Source organism: Lissotriton vulgaris, chromosome 10 (genome assembly GCF_964263255.1).
Source record: "Lissotriton vulgaris chromosome 10, aLisVul1.2, whole genome shotgun sequence".
Classification (NCBI taxonomy): Eukaryota; Metazoa; Chordata; class Amphibia; order Caudata; family Salamandridae; genus Lissotriton; species Lissotriton vulgaris.
The window spans coordinates 27,286,141-27,300,981 of record NC_141698.1 but is presented as its reverse complement, the minus strand read 5'-3'; the positions used below and the strand labels follow the sequence as shown (position 1 = coordinate 27,300,981).

The 14,841-nt window shown below is 45.1% G+C and overlaps 1 protein-coding gene across 1 annotated transcript in view; it reads right to left on the bottom strand.

Moving 5' to 3' along the window:
- Positions 1-14,841, bottom strand: part of RBM10 (RNA binding motif protein 10) — a 185,696-nt gene that overhangs the window by 106,445 nt on the left and 64,410 nt on the right. Inside the window, exons 4-7 of the mRNA XM_086940312.1 lie at positions 8,887-8,976; positions 8,065-8,236; positions 2,770-2,949; positions 2,335-2,404 (exon numbers count right to left, since the gene is read on the bottom strand). Coding sequence (XP_086796438.1) covers positions 2,335-2,404; positions 2,770-2,949; positions 8,065-8,236; positions 8,887-8,976 — 512 coding nt within the window. The remainder of the gene's footprint in view (positions 1-2,334; positions 2,405-2,769; positions 2,950-8,064; positions 8,237-8,886; positions 8,977-14,841) is intronic.

Genomic DNA, 14,841 nt, shown 5'->3' with positions numbered 1-14,841 from the left:
TGCTCGTTCAGAAGAAATACAAGGCCATCCCTTTAGCCTTCCTAGATGGCCAGTGCCACAACTGTACTGTGCAGTCAATGTTAGCACTGCCCCAGGGAGTTTAAGAGAAAGCGGATGATACGAGCCTTCACTGATCAACACGTATATGAAAGATTACTTCCAAGTTGTTTTAGCCTAAATTATGTAAACAAAATAGACCTGCTACTAATTACTTGCAGTAAACTCAAGACGGCACAGACTGCAAGGCAACAAACGAGTAACTTAGAAGGTCTCATGCAATACCAGAGGACTAAAACTAAGACCATGAAAGTAGTGCCACACTGTAGAGTAGATATAAAGCTGTGAGAGCCCTCTGTGACACCATAGGTCTAGGAACACTAATTGTATTCTAAATGGACCGTGTCTGACACCACACTGATCGGGTCATCACATGGATCTGTACGTAGTAATAAAGTACTGATGCATCACAAGAGTGCGCAGAGTACCAGCTACAAACACTTGGTCCGACCTGCAGCTTACAAGGTGGATTTCCAGCAGTTAGATCGCAGCCTTTCTTTCTTCAGAGGAACATACATTGTGCACCAATAACATTTGACGTAATCCACAGAACCCAAGATATTATCAAGTGCTATTAGCATGGTTTCAGTACAGTAGAACAAAGGCATTAGGTGGAGAAGTTGACATAGATCATGAACAATCCAGCCAGCCAGATATGCATTATCCCATATTTCTAAGAGAAAGGTCTGTGGGCTGTGATAGGACTCATGTAAACGTCTAGGAGACTGCAGAGGGATAACAGCCTGGGGTGTGAGGAAAAGGAAGAATCTTCATACAGGATGTTCTTATCAGTAGGCAAGTCAAACCAGGTACTGATCTGCATGATTCATAGTACAGGATGGCTTCTATTAGGAACCTGATGGGCAATCTGTATTTTGAGTTTCATAATTTACTGTACATCAAACATGTTGGCACTAGATTAACCTTCTACTCTCACAATATAGGGTGTAGTAACTACTACTTCATGGTCGCACTAACAGATCAACCCACAGGAAGCTGACCCCCATCCAACCCTCACCCCGACCACCCTCAAGGATCCTAGCAAAAGCCACACTGCTCGCAATGATGTTCAGTGTAGCCAACACAAGCCTAGAACTGCAAACACAAAAACCCCCACACACACCAGTGACATGCAGATGTTCAAAGTCTTGGGCACCTTTCATTTAGATTTCATCCGGATCTTGCCAGCTGTGCAGAAAACTAAGGGTGGCCTACTGTGTGAGGAAGTCAAGTTGGTTACACCAAGAGTTATTATACTTCCTAATGCAACAAAATGCCTTCCAGAGCTGTGGCTGTAGGTAGAAAACAATTAACTTACTAATGGGTGGGCGGTACAGCGATGGCAGCTTGTGCTCCTCCTGCATTAATGTCAGTTGTGTGCAGATATATACTATATTGTAATGCAGTCGAGAAATTGTGGGATAATATAGAGTAGTGGCTGTGGGTTTTAATTTGTGGGATGGTGGTGAAGCACCTGACGATCTTGAAAGCAGAGGAGATGCATGGAAAGAGAACCATAAGGTCAGAGAGGAAACTGACACCACAAGATTGGTCCTATTGCTCTTGCTCACCCTGCAGGTCTGTCCTATAGCACATTACCCTACCCCACAGGATATCTACAACCCAAGCAGTAGTCTGGTACAGGCGCAGGACAGAAATGTAGAGAAAATACACCCTGCTTCAAAAGAAAATAAAAGCCTGATCTTGAGCTGGGGTAAGGGAGGGATTGCTTTGGGCCACACGTATAGCATCATACTAGGAACTTACCTGAAACTCCATACTTCTTAACTTACCTAAAACTGCTGATAAACATCTAACTCTGCCACCCAAACAGTCCCCAACGTTATAACCGCTACACTTCAGACACTGCTATAACTGTACACTTGGGAAAGAAAAGCCATGGCTCTCTGCACCAATCACTTTTTTGTGGTCTAAGCGTGCCTTACATTTGAAGTGATGGATGAGCCAGGCATGCAACCTTTAGTCTGGATATTGGTAAATGAGGCGTCCACCTTTGGGAAGTGGGACTAGCTGTGCTGTTAATCCATTTTCCCCACCTTCTGTCCCCACCCATGAAACTAATCAAAAGTATAAAATATGGGAAACCCTACTGTGGCTATGTAATCCAGCAGCCTCCGATGCTGCTCCCTATTCTCACGAAGTCTCATGTGACTACATAAATACAGTTTAACCACAAAATGTAAGACAGAAGGGAGAATGAAGTGTCTGATTGGGGGAAGGGAAATACGGAAAACAGAAACTATAACCACAGCTCACCTGTAGCTTTGTTTCGCATTAGCCGCACCTCACGATAGGGGCTTTCATCTTCCTCAAGCTGCAAGCGGATCTAGACCCAAAATAAAAGGTTCACATTGTTGCTTTATGAAAAAGTAAAATCCAAATGCCACTCTCAGCATTCACCTTCTAGCCTCCAGCACTTAATCTCATTGCCAAGAACCAAGTGATAGATGATTAGAGGAACAACCTCTACAAAAGATATGGGACATCAGTCTCAATGCTTTCTCAGGCCAGATACTCTTTGATGGGTCCCTTCCAGATTACTGTTGTAGTAACTCAAGGCTTAGGCCACATTGAAAAGCCAGAAAAAGACCATGTGACAACTCAATCAACAGCCTTTCTGCTGAACAACTGCCCACTGCATGCAGTGATTTGCACACAAAAAAACAAACAAGAAAAAAGAGACAGGCTTACATCATCCTCCGTGGCATTCGGTGGTAGCATCCGGAGCATTATGATGTTGCTTGCCTTCATCTCAGTTTCCCGATAGTCCTCTCTGAAGTCACCATCACCATCACCTGAATATCCCATGTCATCGGTAGGGCTCCCATGGCGGTGTCGAAGCTCAGGGTCTGGCGAGCCATCGTAGTACTCCTTGACAACACAAGACAGTCCTATGTAAAGCATATCCCATAACTACTTTCTACTACTGTTGGAGTTGCTGAAAGATCACGGACTCTGAATTACGCAACCCCTGAAATGCAGCAATGTAACACAACATTACATATCTTAGAATTATTGCACAATCTTGCTGGAAACCCTCCTCAGTCTCCCTTGATGTTTACTCTGACATCAAAAGACAACCACATGAAAACTATACATTTACAGAATGTTAACTTTCATACATTCAGATTATGGATTCTTATACCACGCCACAAGGCAAAGTTTTACCAGTGCACCACTGACACAGGGGAGATTAACATGCTGCGCATACTCCTGCAATTTAGAGTTGGGCTCAGACAATTGCAACTTGACTTTTTTGTTAAGTCGTTCGAATCACAGGGTATAATGTGATCCCTCTCTTAGTAGAAGGTAACCAACTCCATTATTAGATTGTTTTCCGAACATCAAGTGAAAATGCGTATGGAGTGGTAAGTAAGACAGTATGATGACTATGCATGTAGTGTACATAAAAAAATGTCAGGGTATGAGCAGCAACCACTGGCTCCCGGAGAGGTAGGTGGGCACATGGTCATCTACAGCACTACATGCTGTAAACAGATGCTTACAGGGTAAGTAATGTATCCCGTGTGTAGCCTGTGTGTGAGAAAGTGCCCTCTTTCTTACATGGTAAGCCCTCACTTTTTGCTGAATTGCTGATGTACTTTGACTGAGTGTGCCCTGGGTTCCTGACAATCAAGTACCCAGGGCCCTAAAACTGCATTGAAGCCTAAACCCAAATGGCATCTCTGGCCACATGTCAGCCCCTGGTAAACGGTACCCAGGGCACCGCGACCAGCTGAGGCTAAGATTTCCTGACACCAAAAGACACCCCTGCACCCGGCGCCCCACGGCCCCTTGTGCCCAACTCCTGGGTGTCTACCTATCCTGCAACATCCCAACTTACCTCTCGAAGTGGTGGTCGCACCTGAAGAATCTCCGTCCCAGAGCTTGCAGCCTTTGCTCAACTTTCAACTTTCATTTAAAATACATTGGGCGCCCGAAAGCCCAAAAGCATCCTACACCCAGCACCCAGTCGCCCGAGTCCCACTGAAAGTGCAGCATCTGTCCTATCCTACTTCCCCACTTGCCCTGTTTAAGTGACCAGGAGCTCAGCTCACACAGCCACGTGGTCTGCCTGCTAGCAGCCACCAACCAAATGCCCCCTATCCTCCATAGGATAACATTGTGCCTACTCACTCTGCACCTGGCTACCCCTGTGCTGCTGAGGGTGTAACGACTGTACCTACCTGATCCTGGGAGACCCCGGAGTCTACCCCCAGAACCTTAACTCTGCCAGCCGAGTACTTACCCAAAGACCGATAATTCGATTTTCTCCATAGGGTAACATTGGCTGGGTTTCACTCAGAATTTCATCTAAGTGTTGAGTTTTGCAACTTTTAAATATTACTGAAAAGTCGTCCTATCAACGAAAATAAAATTACTCACCTGCTATCAGGGGAGATCCTGGTGCTGGATCTTTGTGCCCAGCACCGACCTTCATAAGTAATTACAACTGTGATTTTCCGATAACTTGATTTCCTTCCATAGGATAACATTGCTTGGTTTTGACCAAAGTTTCTTCGCACATACATGGGCCTACTTACTATCATCTTTTTTCTCTATACTTTTTCTTTCTCTAAAAATTGCCGTAACAAAAACAATTTCTTTCAACTGTTTACAAGAGATGCACCAGGGCTGAATCCAGGATCCAGCCCTGAGTAAGAAAAACCTATTCAAAGTAATTGATATTGCCTTTTACTTAAAATTCCCAATGATCTCAATGTTATAATTGTGTTTAACTTGTGTTCCATATTGCAACAACTGTATCTATAGCATTCTAAAGTCTATTGTTATTTGAAAGGATTCAATTGCAACATCTCATTATGAGAAAGTACTTGCATACCTACTTGTGGTTCTAAAATAAAACAACAATATATTTTATATACAAAACAATTGGCCTAGAGTTCAGTTCTTGAGTGTGTGAGACCATTTGCTGACTGAGTGTGTACAACAAATGATTTACACTGTCCTCTGATACTGCCTTACTGCTCGACCAAGCTACCACTTTAGAGAGTAAGGTTATATCTAACTTTAGCCTCTGCCATACCTCTGGGGACTGTGGACTCTGCACACAACCTTTTTTTGGTGCAGTATATACAGAGCCACTTTCTCACAATGTGTGACTGTAGGTATACTTGTGCTGTAAAGCAGTGCTCCTGTAATCAGTGGCCTGCCAGTGGATGGTGCAGATGTCTAAAACAAAGTTCTTGAGACCTTCTGGCCAACTCCAGCTTATTGATGTGCTTGGATGCTGGAGTCCAGAGATTCCCCCAGAAGTAAACCTAAAGTGCTCTATTTGTGGTAGTCTAAGACATTTGTTATATTATACATAGTGACTAATAAATGATGTAGGATAAAAAAAAAAACCTTAACCAGCCTGGCTTTTAATGAGACTGACTGTAGAGTAGTGGGTCCCCGCTGTCCAGGTTCCCAGTAACAGTGTTCTTTCCCTAAAACGAATCCACAATTTGGCCTTCAGGCCCCCTGTAAGTCCATAGTAAAAGGTACATGGGTACCTAGGACATTGGGACTGAAGAGGGTCCCCTAATGAACCCTCACCTAGGCCTGAAGGCTGTCACTGCAGCATGCATGGCCTGGTGCAGACAAAATGACAGAATCGACATGGCACACTACCTGTGTGCCATGCCAGCTAGCACCGCCGGAGATATTAGGTAAGTCACCTCTCTAGCAGGCCTTCCAGCCCTAAGGCACGGTGCACTATATCTCCGGTGTTGACATATTTGCATGAGCAGATGTGCCCCTATAATATTGGGGTCTATTCCTTAATATTGTAAGTGCCAGTGAAGCCTTGGAGGGTGCATGGGCTGGAAACTCGACAACTCAAGTTCCACAGCACAATGATGGCTTCACTGAACATAGGAGTGTTTGGTACCAAACTACTCCTCGCAAACTCATACTGATGTCAGTGTGGAATTTACTTTTACATGTACTCAGAGGGCACTTCAGGGGTGCCCCCTGAAAATCTACTGACCCTGGTGTGGGCACTGACTGGCTTTAGGCACACAGACAGGTTTCTGCACCCCTGGGTAGAGAGCCTCTTCTCTCTGGGATGAGAAACAATGCACATCCTGGAAAGAGGTATTACACCTCCCCCAGGATGGCCCAGTGCTTGAAGGGAAAGCTTCAAAGGCTGGCCGCCTTTGTAACAACACCCCAAGCTGCTAGCAGCAGATGGCAGCCCCCTGCTTACACCACTGCTTTGGGTGGGAAAATTGGGGGGAAACTTTGAAAGGCTAGGAGTTGTGCCCACATTTGCCAACTCCATCCCTCGGATAAAAGAAGCGAAGTTAAGCACACTTTTCTGTCCCCTCCATCTTGAAGATGGAGGGACTCTTCCAATCGGGGCTAGGTTTATGCTACCTCCCACAGGAGGCTGGCAAAATAGGAGATGTTGTCACCCTAGGTAAGGTGCCTATTGGCCATACCTGCCACTCCCTTATAACTCCCCCTAAATTTAGTATTCAGGTGGCTCCCCCAAAGCTAGAAAGAGATTCCTGCAACCTACGAAGACGACGCAATGCAGCAAAGCCTGAAGACACCCCTGTGCGCTGATGGTGTATGTTTAGAGCTGCTTTGTGGCCAAACTGTGCTTGAACTAACCCCCAAAGCGTGGCCCCTGCAACCAGTTTAGTGTGGCTTTGAGCACCCCCCCCAGTCTCCAATGACATGCATTGGGCGAACTCCGATTCGGCCTCTGCACCAGCCCCTTTGTCGCTGGTGGTTCAGTTTTGGTACTTATGTGACCCTTGCTGACCGTGGGTCCCTAAGACTAGACCTGTATGTGTCATACTTACCCAGATAACCACATACTTATTTTCCTCTATAGGATACCATTGAACTGCTCAGTAATTGTCCTAAGTGTCGACTTTTGAAAGTATTTATGTTTAAAAAGTCATAAATTAAATTGCGCAAAATTTTGGGTTCTCGAAAAATATTACCACGTCAGGTCCCCATGTCTTTAAATAACTCCCACATACTCAACTGCCACAAAACGAGTACGATACCTCACCATATAGAAAAGAAACATTAGCTTCCCAAAATTCTGTTTTGAATCTTGAGGAACGATTTACTTCTTCGCAACTGAAACTATCACTTCAATCTAAAACAAGTCTTAAGTGCTACGGGGTTTAATAAGCGCCGTAGCGGCTGGAGTGTATGTCGCCATTCTGAAGAAAAGGAGACAAACCCCCCCCCCCCCCCCAAAAAAAATTGTACGCTGACGAACACCTACGTACATGTCACAAGGGCAGATTTCATGGGAGGAAACCAAGCAACAATTGGAGGGACAAATACAACTAAGTGACCAGAAAAAAACACGCATTCAGGAGAGGGACTTAAAAGAACCAATGGAAGCAATGAGCGAGCACTTACCCCACAAAGCAGAATCAGCAGTCTTGTAAAGACAGCGGATGCGCTGCCTAGGTGAGACCTAAGTAGGAGTGATCCTGCAAAAAGGGCCATTCCTCCCAGATGCAGCTCACCTTTGCCTCTGAAATGCATGCTCACATCTCCCTCTGCCTTCCACAAGTCTTCCAGAAACAGCAACTTATTAACAGATACCTCTGTCACTACACTTTCTCTTCTCAATATAATTTCACCTATACATACTTCTAAAACATTAAGGCTTCTTAATTCAATTTCACCTCAATTATGTTGACACCTACAATTCTCCCTACCCTCCTCATTCAATCATAACTCAAGAGAGCAGTCTAAGAGCACTCTTTCCCAGTCCTTGTTTTAGGGCTTATTGATAAATTCTAATCGGTATTCCTTCCAAAAGCCCTAGCCCAAGCTTTTTGTGTCCTTCCCCATTTCTTTAGTCATGCATCAATTTTTTCTCTGCTGTCAGATAGTAACACGTATCTCTCCAATAGCCTCAATTATGAAGTTTACAATAAGGCAAGATCCTCCCTATATGCCTTAAAAGCACAGTCGTATGACAAATCTTCCATTATTCAGCCTTACCTCGCCGCCACTTTCAGGTGAAAGATACTCTTCCTGGACATCGCTGCCACCACCGTAGTCATCAGAATAGGCACGGTAATCCACATCTCGAAAATCATGATCCCGAGAGTCAAAGCGTTCTTCCTGGCCCCGGTCCGTGCCATACCGACCCATCCTGTCCCCACGGCCTCGCCTAAATAATTAGGAAAAACATTCACACGGTCATCTAATCAGGCAACAAGTAACTCCAAAATACATCTTATGTAAGGGGCTTCCTTCCTCATTTGGTTTACAATGGCCCCACATACATCATTACCCATTACATGAATATCACAGGTTTGTTACTGACCACCCGTATGTCATCTGACCTTTCCTCCGTTCGAAGAAAATACAAATGTTAGGCTCCATTCTGAACCTATTCACCAACACAAGAAACTATGCTACTGTAGCAGCACTTATGCAGCTGGAGAAGACGGGCTCAGGAACTATAATCCACAGTGAACACCACAAGGCACTATTATAGGGTAGTATCTCTGCAAATAACTATTCAAGATTCAAAATAACAAAAGCGTAGTTCCCTCAGGCTAAAGCCTTGTGCACATGACTCAAATTCAGAGAGAAGTGCTTTTACAGGAATGTTCACCTAGTGATCCTTTCATTCTAAACTGCCATGGTCTAACTTTTTAGATACATTTTTCCCGAAACAATTCAGCCAGTAGTACTAAACAGCAGTAGAGAACACTATTCTGCAGGCCGAAGGAAAAGTTGTTTTCACAATCTGCCTTAGATCTCAAACCTTGCAATGTGGGGAATGTAACCTGTCACGTGTCAGAGAATGTTTACCATCGATCAGGCTCTCTGCGCCTAGGTCTCTCGGCATTGCTGAAGATGGGCCTCCGAACTTCCCTCTCGGGGCTGCTTGTCATGGCATACCTACGAATGAGAGAGGAATTTAAATCTAGATGTATGACCCTCTGAGGTTATACGGCAGGTTAGTGATATCCTCCAAGGAAACAAATATTATCTTACTTGTAAAGAGTAGTTCTCTATAATGAGCATCATCCATAAATTCATAAACGTAAAACATCTAAGTGAGGGATTTCGTAATCGCTTAATGAACAAAACGTGAAGCAGAACTATTGAGAAATGTGCCCCAGTCATAAGCTGGAGCACCATCCCATCCTCCAAGTTTTAGGGCTTGTGCAGCTATCAGTTGCTTAAAGACTGATTGTACTGAATAACAATACTTACAATCAGCTCTGGGACAGCCAACTGGTTCGCCTTCTTGTCAATCTCGTTTCCTTGCTTCTTATACAAAAGCTTCCCCACACCTGGTTTTGTTTGTACCTCCCACACATCCATAGTTTATGTATCATCATTCTGTATGGTTGCCGTGCATGCTTCCACTGCTTGCAGTCAAGGAACCACTTTTGTCTTTTTCTTGCAGCGCAGCATTAAACTGCATGTGTTTCCCAGGTCTCTCGTGTGCTGCCCCCTTTAGATACCACTGTGTGCTCAATGTTGCTCCTTCATCTCGCCAACTAGTTTCCCCATTCTCCTAAGCGGTTTGTCCCCTTTTTAATTTGTTTCAACAACCCACTCGCTAGTCTCAAATGCCCCTCACCTCATTAACTTATCCCTTACGTGCTCCTTCATATAAACAAAATGGTAGCAAACTTTATTCTTCTTTTGTTAGTAGACTTGGTGTATTATATGGTGTGGTCGTGCAAACTCATTGTGTAATACAATTAACAATCCCTTTATGACCAGTATGTTTCCTTTGTGAAACCCTTAGCTCAGCCATGGGTACCAGTCTGGCTTACACAAAATACCAAGTTTTAAAGTATTTAAAACGGCACCAAAACAATTGTATAAATACACAAAATCAAAACACCAACTTATGAAAAAATATTCAATTTTTTCTTTTCTTTTTGAAAGCAAAAGGAATAAGATCGACAGGAGGGTTCCAGAGGTACAGAATTTACACGGTACAGTAAATATGCATGTTTTACTTAACAGTGAACAAGCACTGGCAAATTTGACAAATTTGACACTTACCTAACATGTGCCCAAAAGTTTCTATGTGGGTACCACTTCTTGGAGGGCTGCTGCGTTAGGCTGGCCAGGGAGGGGCAACGCAGTAAACCAGACTCCGATTCTTCAGTACCCGAAGGGGAGTAGCTCCTCTACTCCAAGGGAAATTGCTGGCAATTTGCGAAGGGCTGGCAGTCTACTGGGGTTCTAGGTAGTTGATCAGCTGCAGGACAAGTCACTCGGTTACGATTGACAAGTGTGGTGCAGGAAGGGTGTGGCACCAAAAGTCCACAACAGGCTTCAGATATCCGTCCCTCACGGCTCTTCTTTGTTTTCTTCTGGATCCATCGAAATGTAATAATCTGGTATCTTGGAGCCCACACATTTTCAATTTAGATGCGTTAAAAGAGTGACAGGTAGTAGCCAATGGCCTACTTACCTTTAGCGTGACTACACCCTCTGTATGACCACTACCTGTGGTAAGTGGACTTAACCATGATCCAGTTATTCCAATTAAAGGTGGAATTATTCGGATAGGGAACACCCCTCCTGATTAGCTAATTTTCCACTTGTCCTGGTGCCAAGTGGGCATAGGGCAGGGGGTTGGCATTTCTCCTGTCTGGGGAAGCAGGGGTCACATATCAAAGGTGGCAGAAGCCTTTCAAGCCTTCTGCCTCGATATGCTGATTACTTAGCCATCCTGCTTGGTGGGGGCGTGACACCACCGGCCGGAGCAGGCATTATTTCTGCCCCTCTGAGAGTGTGGGCTTTCACCTGCAGGGGGTCAGAACCGGTCTGTGGTGACAGGCTGATCTACAACAGTCAGCCAGTCACTAGTAAAATACGATGACCAGGTAAAGGACAGGCGCTCAACAAGATTAAGGCAATAAGTAAATATTCCCTGTAAAGAAAATATGCTACAAAGCAAAGAAAAGGAAGGTCACCTCTCTTCCTAACAACCCCAGAAGAATCCCTCTGGTTAAAGCATTCAAAAGATTCTTTGCTGAGCAATCAATAATCAATATACCACAATCTTTCTCCAGTCCAAGATTATTTTAGCAATTGTCCACAGTATTTTAGGTTATTGAAGTGTCCAACTTTATATCCAAAGTAGTGTATTCGCCTTATTGACAACACCAAGGTATGTTATAGCATCATTTCCATTTATTTCAATTCTGGTTTTCATCAATCAAAGATAGCAGCCAACACGTGTTTCGTCTGGCATTCATATCATGCCTTTCGACTTCTTCAGGGCAGAGTAAGAATTCTGCAACTCAGATTTCCACTAGTATACCCGTAAGTTACACCTCTAACAATCATAAAGTACAATAGAAAAGAATTCCTCAATTTTGTCAATCCACATTCAGTCTCCAAATTGTAAACAAAACCATCTTTTTCACAAAACGTACGATTGCCGTAATATCCTCAATCTCGTAGAAAAAGATACGCAGTAGAACTACTCGTCGCGTACCCATGTTGACGAGATTGAGGATAAAACGGCAATTCTTGTGATTCTATATAAAAAAGATGGTTGTGTTTACGCCTTGGAGATAATCACTCTAAATATAGAATAATTACAAATATTGTGTATCTTTTTCTATGAGATTGAGGATATTACGGCAATCGTACGTTTTGTGAAAAAGATGGTTTTGTTTACAATTTGGAGAGAATCCCTCTAAATAGAGGAAGCCTTTGGCGGATGTTTACGATTGATTTATGAATGTGCATGAGACCTGTGCCCTTACAGTACCAAGGTCCATTCCTGGGCACTGTAAATGCAGTGCTGCCATAAAGAGTATATGGTGCTGGGAGGTTGTCATTACGAACTCCACAGCACCATAATGGCTTCACTGAAGACTAAGAAGTTTGATATCAAACTTCTCAGCACATTAAACCCGCACTGATGCCAGTGTGGGATTTAATGTAAAATGCACCGGAGGGCATTTAGAGATGCCCCCTGAACCTAACCTACAATCCACGTCTGGTCTGAGAGGCTGCCTAGGCTGCCACATAGCAGACATGTTGCTGGACCCCTGGGTGGAGAGCCCCCCGTTTTCCTGGGCCTGCAACAATGCACGTATTTGGGCAAGGTGCTAGGTCTCCTCCTCCAGGATGGGCATGCTGCCTTTGTGAGCTTCTCCAGACCACTTGCTGTACTCAGCAACTGGCCCCCACCAGTTCTGACCCCCACTCTGGCGGGAAACCGTATGTCAGGAATGGGGGTGTGCCAGCCTGTGCCAACCCCCACCCCTCAAGTGGGAGAGGCGAGGTGAAGCACGACCCCTGCCCAGTCACAGCTAGGCTCCTGCCCCCCTCCCCCAGCAGAGGAGCAGACTAGGGGGGTGTACACACACAAGGACAGGGACCTATTGGAACCTGCCCTTGCCCTACCTGTAACGCCCCTAAATCTAGTATTTAGGGGCACCTTGAACCATCCTTCCTCAGATCCTGTTACCAACAACAAGAAGAGCAAGAAACAAGACGACCCGCCGTGCAGCTGCTAACAAAAGGACGATGCCCACTGACTTGGACCCAGCCCTACAGGCCTGTTGATCCTTGAACCTGCTCTTGTGAAATCCCGGCGTCTCCAGTGGACAGCAACCGCGACAACCCCGGAGGACCTGCCTGCCTTGAACCTTCCACAAGACTGGGACTCCCACGAGCAGTGGTTCTGCTCCAACAACAATACCCCTGGCGCCAGCCAGGAACCGTGAATCCAGCCCACTCTGCACTCGCCACGCCCGGCCTGTGCCTGAGTGACCCAAGACCACGAGGACGTCCCCAGCGACTGGGACCCGAAGTCCAGTGCCCAAAGACCCTCCTCGACGACGCCTGCAGCCTCAGAATCAGGGACCCCTCCAACCGCGACTAGCTGAAGGTAAGATTTCCCAACGCCAAAGTACACCCCCTGTGCCCTCCTTTGGGGTACCTACCTCTTCTCCAAGATCCCAACTTGTCTCTCGAAGTGGTGGTCGCACCTGAATAATCGCCGTCCCCGAGCCTGCAGCCTTTGTTCACTTTTTAACTTTCCCATTGGATAACAGAGCGCCGACGGCTCAAAAGCACCCTGCACCCAGCCGACCGAGTGCCGCTGGAAGTGCAACTACTACCCTACTCTACTACCCCACTTGCCCTGAGTAAGTGACCAGGAGCTCAGCTCCCACAGCCGCGTGGCCTGCTTGCTTGCAGCCACCAACCAAAGGCCCCCTACCCACCATTGGATTGCATTGGGCCTACTCTCTCTGCACCCGGCTGCCCCTGTGCCGGTGAGGGTGTAACAACTGTACCTTTCCGACCCTGGGAGACTCTTGAATCTATGCCCAGAACCTTCACCCCACCAGTCGAGTACTTACCTGAAAGCCAATAACTCACTTTCCTTCCATAGGCTAACATTGACTGGTTTTCACTGATATTTCTTTTAAGTGTGGAGTTTTGAAACTTTAAAATATTCATCTAAAATCAGCCAAATAACGAATTCCGAAATACTCACCTGTGACCAGGAGAGAAGCCAGTACTGTACATTTTAGCCCAGTACTTAACCGCAAAAGTAATCTTAACTGTACTTACCAGTTACCTGCATTTTCTTCCATAGGAAACCATTGACTGTTTTTCTGTGAAATTTCTTCTAAGGGTCGATTTTTGCAAACTACAAATATTCCTTAAAAATCGTACAAAATACTAGAACGTAATTACTTACCTGTCTTAGGTAGAGGTCCCAGTGCTGAACCTAGGAGTCCAGTACTGGATTACAAAAGTAACGAGAACCTACTTTACCTGTGACTTGAATTTCATTCCATAGGATAACATTGCTAGTTTTTCACTGAAAAGTTTGTCAACTTTGAAAATACATTAATATTCTTTAAAAATCACAACTGTAACCAAAACGCTTTTACTTAACTGGTTACAGCTTAGGTCCCGGGACTGAATCCAGGATCCAGTCCTGTGGTTAGAAAAGTAATCCTTAAAGTAATCAACCGCATTTATGTAGAAAAACCCATTGAGCTCAATGTTAATTTGTGTTTAGAATTGTGTTGCCGATTGCAACCACTGTAGCTATTGTACTTATCAAGTCTATTGCCTTTCTGCAAAGTAACAACCTGAAGTAACTCATATTGAGAAAAGTATATTTTGATACCTGTTGGTTCTAAAATAATACAATATCTTTTAATATACAAACAATTGGCCTAGAGTTCAGTTCTTCGAGTGTGTGAAACCTTTTGCTGACTGCGTGTGGACAACAAATGCTTTACACTGTCCTCTGGTACTGCCTTACTGCTCGACCAATTGGAGAGTAAGGTCATACCTGACTTTAACCTCTGTTATACCTCTGGAGATTGGGGACTCTATACACACTGTACCGTACTTTGGTCCAGTATATATAGAGCCACTTTCTTACCCTGTCTACACCTAGACCCCCCGCCGAGAAACAGTGTGAGGTTGAAGGGGTCAGGTGAGAACACACTCATGGAGGGGGATGCTTGATTCCGACATGTCGGCCTTCTGAGCCCCAATCATCAGGAAGCAGCGGATGAGGGATCTCAGAATACCAGGGTGCCTGACCTCGTCATGGACGCTACACAAACAGACTAAACAACTAGACTCCTACCTCCTATCCCTCACTCTCAAAGCCCGTACACCACCCACCCCCTTATTGCTCCACCGGTCTGCAGCAAATAGAGAAGCCCCTCCAACCACACCGGACTCCATGGACTGGCTCATCGAGCTTACACCAGCGAGGCTAGGGGTGCTCCTCCACCATCCTTC